Below are 8,594 nucleotides of genomic sequence, written 5' to 3'. Positions count from 1 at the left end.
TGATTTATTGTAGAGATGAGGTCTCGCTGCCCAGGCGGGTCTCGAACCCGCCGGCTCAGGTAATCCACTCACCTCAGCCTCCCAAAGCGCGGGATTACAGGCTGAGTCACTGGGCCCGGCTGAGCCCAGAATTCTTTAGCTACCATGCCAGGCTAATTTTTTTTTTTTTTTTTTTGAGTTGGAGTCTCACTCTGTCGCCCAGAAAGGAGTGCAGTGGCCGCTCCCGGCCACCGCAGCCTCGACCTGCTGGGCTCCGGCGATCCTTCCGCCTCAGCCTTCCGAGTAGCCGGAATTACAGGCATGCGCTACCACACCCGGCTGATTTTTTTGATTTATTGAAGATGAGGTCTCACTGCCCAGGCGGGTCTCGAACCCGCGGGCTCAGGCAATCCACTCACCTCAGCCTCCCAAAGGCGCGGGATTACAGGCTGAGCCACCGAGCCCGGCACCAGGCTAATTTTTTATTTATAGTAGAGATGAGGTCTCGCCAAGTTGCTCAGGTTCATCTCGGAACCTGCAAGCTCAGGAAATCCTCTCACCTTGGCCTCCCAAAGTGCTGGGATTATAGACGTGAGCCAAAGTGCCCGGCTGAGGCCAAAATTTCAAGACAAGCCTGGGCAATGTAGTGAGTCCTGATTGCTACAAAAAAAGAAAAAAAAACATTAAAAAAAAAATTAGCTGGGCATGGTGGTGCATGCCTGTAGTCCCAGCTACTCACGAGGTTGAGGCGGAAGGATCACTTAATCCCAGGAGGTTGAGGCTGTAGTGAGTCATAATCGTGCTACTGCACTTCAGCTTGGGACTTAATCAATCAATAAGATATAAAGCAAAGTCAGGGAGATGTCCCATATTCCTCACCCATTCACTTATGGCTGGAAAGTTATTTAGAAAACAGAGTGCTTTCTAAAAATACCAATAGTTTAGGCTCTAAAATGTCCTCACCGAGGTTTTCGGATTCGTCGGGGTTTGATGTCATCAGGATTGTGAGCTGAGCGGATGTCATAACCATAAAGAGCAATGAGCTCCTGTCGGGACTTTGGGGCCTGCTCATCTTCCCGGAACTTGTCATGCTCCCAGCGACCCTCATCCTTCCATAGCTTTCGCTGACGCCCCTTGGGTCTGGACAAAACGAAAGAAAAGCATCTTAGGTTGGCAGGATCCACCAAGTAGTGATGTTCATGAAACAATTGGGGTCGGGTAAGGAGACAACAGGAACTTCATGTGTCTCCCCATCTTCCCAGACAGATTATACAAAGCAGGGCTCCTCAAAGCAGGAGTGAGTCATAGCATCTCAGGGCCTGCTAGGCTCAGACACAATAGAAGGAGAAATGAGAACCTCATTTCAAACCATTTAGCACCTCTGAAACATCTCCTCTCTCCTAAAAGACAGCTTATGTAAGTACTTCCTATCTCAGAGGCCTTGAGTCACAGACTAAGACAAAGGTGTAACGATTAAAACACAGACTCGAGACAGAGTGTCCTGGGTCCAAAATCTAGCTGCACCACCAAGAGTTAACAAACATCCTAAGTCTCACTTTCCTCATTTGAACAAGAGGGATAATAATAATACCTTAAGATATTCTTGTTAGTAATAAATGAGGTGATACAGGTAAAACACTTAGCAAAGTGATTAGCATACAGTAAACACTAAATACACGTTAGACCGTAGCAGATGCAAGTGGCTGTTACCTGACTTCCTCCTCCTGAGTTTGTCCTCGAAGGTCATGCTCAAAGAAGAGCCCTTTCCGGGGTATATATGCTGGATTCTTGCGATCCTCATCATCATCCAAATGCTTAGGGCCCTTTTTACCCACTTTGTTCTCTACAGGCTCTGTGCTCTCCTGGAGGACAGATAAAGGGCTCCTTACTCCTCCAAGATTAGAGCCCTTGTTCCAGCCCCAAAATGCAGGACTAAGTTATGTACTGACCTGTCCATCCCCACTTTGCCTCTCTCCAGTCACAGTGCCTTTAGTTTCAGGCTTTTCTTCTCCCTTCTCTTCTTTTGCTGAAGAATTAACAGCATCATTAGCTTCTGATTTCAGCTCCACTTTAGAGTTTTCCTCTTCACTGTATTCTCCCTCTTCACCCTGAAAAAAGTTTCCCTGTCAGCTGTGGAAATAAAATCTAAATGGAACATTTTTATTTTCCATTCTTTAGGAAAAAGCCTTTTTCTTTTTAAACAAACTTTTACTATAATATAGGTCTTAAAAGCAAATATATGAATATTCATACCAAAATTTCTAGAGGATAAGGGCACTATAAAAAAAAAGTACACTTAAAAAATATAGGCTGAGCCGGGCTCAGTGGCTCAGCCTGTAATCCCGCACCTTTGGGAGGCTGAGGTGAGTGGATTGCCCGAGTCCGCGGGTTTGAGACCCACCTGGGCAGCGAGACCTCATCTCTACAATAAATCAAAAAATCAGCCGGGCGTGGTAGCACATGCCTGTAATTCCGGCTACTTGGAAGGCTGAGGCAGAAGGATCGCTGGAGCCCAGCAGGTCGAGGCTGCGGTGGCCGGGAGCGGCCACTGCACTCCAGTCTGGGCGACAGAGTGAGACTCCAACTCAAAAAGAAAAAAAAAAATAGGCTGGGCACGGTGGCTCACACCTATAATCCCAACACTTTGGGAAGCCAAGGTGAGGGAACTGCCTGAGCCCACGGATTTAAGACCAGTCTGGGCAACTTGGCAAGACCTCATCTCTACAATAAATCAAAAAATCAGCCACGCGTGGTGGTGCATGCCTGTAGTTTCAGCTACTTGGGAGGCTGAGGTGGAAGGATCACCTGAGCCTAGCAGGTTGAGGCTGTAATGGCTGTGAGGGTGCGAATGCACTCCAGCCTGGGCAACAAAGTGAGACTCCAACTCAAAATAAATAAATAAATAAATAAATGTATATACACATAGGTTTTCCTGGAATGTACGCACAGAATTGTTAACAGTGGCAGCCTTTAAGGGCGGGCCATGAGGATATGGATGAATGGGAGACTTATAGTGCCTGCCATACACCAGGAGTTTCATCTTTCTTGATATTCTCTCTCCCTCTCCATGAATTGTCTCTTAAATGTGCAGCGCTTAACAACTACACTCTGACTTGTGTTGTGAATTCTCCCATCTCAAAATGGCTTTGAGTAGAAATTCCCAACCTTTTAAATTATGTGAATCCCTTTTCAGGATCTAAAACTTCCATGGACTCCCATGAGACAATACCTCAGTACAGTCTCCACTGAGAAAACAAATAATGACAGATAACTACTACATGTTTAATGATACTAAGCGTACATTTTATTAATTTACACATCTTTTTTTTCTTGAGTTGGAGTCTTACTCTGTTGCCCAGGCTGGAATGCAGTGGCATGCTCACGGCCACCACAGCCTTGACCTGATGGCTCAGGTGATCCTTCCGCCTCAGACTTCCAAGTAGCTGGAACTACAGGCGTGTACCACCACACCTGGCTAATTTTTTGATTTATTGTAGAGATGAGGTCTCGTCAAATTGCCCAGACTGGTCTCAAACCCCTGGCTTCACACAATCCTCTCTCCTCCGCCTCCCAAAGTGCTGTTACATCTATTTAAATAGTAGTACATAAAGACGGAAGATGTATACCAGTCTATAGATGACAGCAGAGCTAATGGGTTTCCAAACTCCTTTTAGTAACACCATGACTTCCTAAGGCACTACTGTACTATTACCCTCAAGGTGCAAAACAGTGGCTTATACTTTCTGATACCTATGATATGAGTACTCATTTTGTACAGCAAGAGAATCCCAAAGTCAAAAACTCTGTCCAGAATCACATCATTATGAAAACCTTAGGGAACAAGCTACACAACGACTGTATCTTAGAAAGGAAAAACTCTAAAGCCTGTGCTGTTTCCTCTCTACCTTCTTCCATCTTACCCCATCAAGATTGGATAAGCCTGCTCATGAAAGATTGTTGGGCCTACACACACAAAGAAGGGTCATGAGGCCATTTCCTAAATAGAGGCCACTAGAAAGAGTTAGGAAATAGAGATATGGCAAGTTCTAGGTAGGGAACCAAGCAGCCTCACGGCCACCACAGCCTTAACCTGCTGGGCTTAGGTGAACCCTCTGCCTCAGCCTTCCAAGTAGCTGGAACTACAGATGCGCGCTTACCATGCCTGGCCAGTTTTTAAATTTATTGTAGAGAAGAGGTCTCACCAAGGTGCCCATGCTCGTCGCGAACCCCTGGGCTCAGGCAGTCCTCTCGTCTCAGCCTCCCAAAGTGCTGGGATTACAGGTGTGAGCCACAGGGCCCGGCCTCTGCCTTCTCTTTAAATAGACCTAAGTATGCCTGATTGGCTCAGATAAGCTAATTAGTCCTCTTCCCCCCATTATTCCCTGCTCAGCATCTGGGTACAGTTGACCCTTTTACAATACGGGTTTGAACTGCGTAGGTTCACTTATATGCAGACTGTTTTCAATAAAAAGTTGCACCCAGAGTTCTTCCCTCCCCTTCCACCTCCTCCACCTATTTCGCTTCTATCCAAGACAGCAAGATCAACCCCTCCTCTTCCTTAGCCTACTCAACATGAAGATGATGAGGATGAAGAAAGACCTTGGTAATGATCCACTTCTACTTAATGAATGGTTTCTCTAGCTTACTTTATTGTAAAAGTACAGAATAAAATACATATAACATGCAAAATACATGCAGACTGTTTATGTTATTGATAAGGCGTCCAGTTGACAACAGGCCATTAGTAGGTTAAGCTTTTGAGGAGTCAAAAGTTATATTTGGCTAGCATCTGTAATCCCAGCTATGTGGGAGGCTGAAGCAAGATTGCCCGAGTCCATGGATTCGAGACCAGCCTGGGAAACTTGGCAAGACCTCATTTCTTTTTTTGGGGGGAGTTGGAGTCTCACTCTGTCGCCCGGACTGGAGTACAGTGGCTGTTCCCAGCCACCGCAGCCTCGACCTGCTGGGTTCCGGTGATCCTTCCGCCTCAGCCTTCCGAGTAGCCGGAACTACAGGCATGCACTACCACGCCCGGGTAATTTTTGATTTATTGTAGAGATGAGGTCTTGCCAAGTTGCCCAGGCAGGTAATGAGCCTGCGGGCTCCGGTCATTTCTACAATAAATCAAAAAGTTAGTTTTGCCACTGCCTTCCTAGACTCTGGTATGGTCATGTGCTCTTTGAGTTATGGCTGTCACCTTGCCTCCTGGCTTTGGCTCCCTTTCCTGCCTTGGGGAGGTGAATCTCCTCTTTCTGTCTCTCTCTCTTTTTTTTTTTTGAGTTGGAGTCTCATGCTGTCACCCAGCCTGGAATTAGCCAGGTGTGGTGGTACGTGCCTCTGGTTCCAGCTACTTGGAAGGCTGAAGCGCAAGGATCACCAGAGCCCAGCAGGTCGACACTGGGGTGGCTGTGAGTGTGCCACTACACTTCAGCCTGGGTGTGGAGTGAGACTCCAACTCAAAAAGAAAGAAAGAAAGAAAGTGGCATAGTCAAATGTGAATTTTTGAAAATGAAGCGCAGGCTGGATGGGGGCAAAAGTAGAGGCAGGGAGGCCTGTTAAGAGGCTATTGAGGGCCAGGCTCGGTGGCTCAGCCTGTAATCCCAGCACTAAGGGAGGCCAAGGTGAGTGTATTGCCTGAGCCCGTGGATTTGAGACCCACCTAGGCAACTTGGTGAGACCTTGTCTCTACAATAAATCAAAAATTAGCAAGGCGTGGTAGTGTATACCTGTAGTTCCAGCTATTTGGAAGGCTGAAGCAGAAGGATCACCAGAGCCCAGCAGGTTGAGGCTGTGGGTGCCACTGCCCTCCAGCCTGGGAGACAGAGTGAGACTCCAACTCAAAAAAAAAAGAATCCCCAGAAAGGTAACAGAATTGAGGGAAACTGCCTGACTTTACCCACACTAGAAGAATCAAGTCTTTACCTACAGCTTTTTAACAACCAAGCTCTCTTAATTGTTCCTATTTTCCCTCAATTGCATGACATTTTTCCTCCTCTTGAGATGGGGATTGTGGTGGATGGTAATCATTCAGTTCCTTCCTTGATCCTATGTTTCCTGCAGGTTTTCCAGCAGAAATGACAAGAACTTGCTTGAGGTGTGTATGTGACTTTAATTCAGTACTCAACACCCCACACACACACCTGAATCCAAACATCCTAAAACAGTATCAGCACGATTAATAAGGAAACTTTGTTGGCTGGGCACGGTGGCTCAAGCCTGTAGTCCCAGCACTTTGGGAGACCGAGGTTAGGTGATTGCGAGTTCACGGGCTTGAGAACAGCCTGGGCAACTTGGCAAGACCTCATCTATTCAATAAATCAAAAAAAAATTAGCCAGGTATGGTAGCGGGCACCTGTAGTTCTGGCTACTTGGAAGGCTGAGGCAGAAGGATCGCCTGAGCCCAGCTGGTTGACACTGGGGTGGCCGTGAGCGTGCCACTGCACTCCAGCCTGGGTGATGGAGACTCCAACTCAAAAAACAAACAAACAAACAAAACATGATTAATAAGGGAACTCTGCTTTATGCTCCACCCTCTGTAGTCTGGGTAGAATGTCAAATGAGGCAACTTTTTTATTCCAAGTAAGAAACTAGTTTGGTTTCCAGGGCAGAACAGAAAGTTACACATAGCAAAGTGCTGAGGAGACTCCAAATTAGAGTCAAAGCTTCAACTAACTGAAGTCAAGGTGCTACCCTAGGGTCACACCACTTTAGCTAGAGGATGTCATCAGAACCCTATTTTTGGAGACAAACTTCCCTACCTTATTCACCACTTCAGTGAACCCTCTCTGCAACACTTACTAAGTCTCCTCTATAGGAAGTGGTTCCCTTGAAAAATTGTCATGCAGAAGTTATAGCACATTCTTCCACTCCCAAAATATTTCAGAACAAGAGGTGGTGTTGGTGTCCTCCTCATTCTCAATGTCTCTTCTGGATCTAACTACTACAGTCTCATTTTATTTTTAGAGACAGTGTCTTGCTCTGTTGTCTAGGCTGGAGTGCAGTGGTGCAATCATGGTTTAACGTAGCCTCAAACTCCTGGGCTCAAGAGATCTTCCTGCCTCAGTCTCCCGAGTAGCATACACCACTATGCCTGGCTAATTTTTAAGTTTTTTGTAGAGACAGGGTCTTGCTATGTTGAGTAGGTAAGTCGCGAACTCCTAGCTCAAGCAATCCTCCTGCCTCATTCTCCCAAAGTACTAGGATTCTGGGCATAAGTTACTGTGCCCAGTTCAGCTTCAGTTTAAACCCTTGCTCTGCTGAGCCCACCCTATCATTTACTTGAAGACTATAGCACTCAGGTTGAACTCTTCACCTCAGCCATCCATTTCCATTGCTACACTCCAAACCAGTCTTAACCTGGAACTGCTATACTTTTTTAAAGTAAATCTGTTCCACTTTTAAAAGAATAAAATTTAAACAGCCCCTAGACCAAAACTGTCACATGCAAAAGAATGAAGTTGACCTTTACCTCACCCTACATAGAAAAATTAACTCAAACGGAGGAGGTTAGGATCAAAGACCTACACATAACACCTACAAATACAAAACTCTTAGATGAAAAATAGTAAATATAGCCGGGCTAGGTGGCTCAGCCTGTAATCCTGCGCCTTTGGGAGGCTGAGGTGAGTGGATTGCCTGAGCCCGCAGGTACGAGACCCGCCTGGGTGGTGACACCTCATCTCTACAATAAATCAAAAAATCAGCCAGGCGTGGTAGCGCATGCCTGTAATTCCGGCTACTCAGAAGGCTGAGGCGGAAGGATCACCGGAGCCCAGCAGGTCGAGGCTGCGGTGGCCGGGAGCAGCCACTGCATTCCAGTCTGGGTGACAGAGTGAGACTCCAACTCAAAATAAATAAATAAATAAATAAAACTTAAAAAAAAAAAAAAAAAAAAAAGAAAAATAGTAAATATTTACAACTTTGAGTTTGGCAAAACATTCTTAGATACAATACAAAGAGCATGAGCAACAAAAGGAAAAACAGATAAATTGGTCTTCATCAAAATTAAAACCTTTGTGCTTGAAAAAACACTATCAAGAAAACGAACGGGTCAGACTCAGCGGCTCAGCCTGTAATCCCAGCGCCTGGGAGGCTGAGCTGAGTGGACTGTTCGAGACCCACCCAGGCAACTTGTTGAGACCTCATCTCGACAATAAAACAAAAATTAGCCGGGCATGGTAGCGTGTGCCTGTAGTTCCAGCTACTTGGAAGGCTGAGGAGGAAGAATCACCGGAGCCCAGCAGGTCGAGGCTGTGGTGGCTGGAAGCGGCCACTGAACTCCAGTCTGGGCGATAGAGTGAGATTCCAACTCAAAAAAAAAAAAAAGAAAACGAACGATCCACAGGATGGGAATATTTGCAAATCATGTATCTGATTAGAAACTTACATCTTGGCCGGGCTCGGTGGCTCAGCCTGTAATCCCACGCTTTGGGAGGCTGAGGTGAGTGGACTGCCTGAGCCCGGGGGTTCAAGACCTACCTGGGCAACTTGGTGAAACCTCATCTCTACAATAAATATCAAAAAATTAGCCGGGCGTGGTAGCACGCGCCTATAATTTCGGCTACTTGAAAGGCTGAGGCGGAAGGATCGCCGAAGCCCAGCAGGTCGAGGCTGCG

The 8,594-nt window shown here is 46.4% G+C and overlaps 1 protein-coding gene across 1 annotated transcript in view; it reads right to left on the bottom strand.

The window, feature by feature from the left end:
• Positions 1–8,594, bottom strand: part of CASC3 (cancer susceptibility 3) — a 24,333-nt gene that overhangs the window by 7,617 nt on the left and 8,122 nt on the right. Inside the window, exons 4-6 of the mRNA XM_021718447.1 lie at positions 1,929–2,087; positions 1,690–1,841; positions 943–1,119 (exon numbers count right to left, since the gene is read on the bottom strand). Coding sequence (XP_021574122.1) covers positions 943–1,119; positions 1,690–1,841; positions 1,929–2,087 — 488 coding nt within the window. The remainder of the gene's footprint in view (positions 1–942; positions 1,120–1,689; positions 1,842–1,928; positions 2,088–8,594) is intronic.

Source organism: Carlito syrichta, unplaced genomic scaffold, assembly GCF_000164805.1.
Source record: "Carlito syrichta isolate Samal-C Ts95f unplaced genomic scaffold, Tarsius_syrichta-2.0.1 Scaffold111596, whole genome shotgun sequence".
In the NCBI taxonomy this organism is placed as follows: Eukaryota; Metazoa; Chordata; class Mammalia; order Primates; family Tarsiidae; genus Carlito; species Carlito syrichta.
The sequence above is the reverse complement of the archived record's forward strand: the minus strand, read 5'-3'. Positions and strand labels throughout refer to the sequence as shown.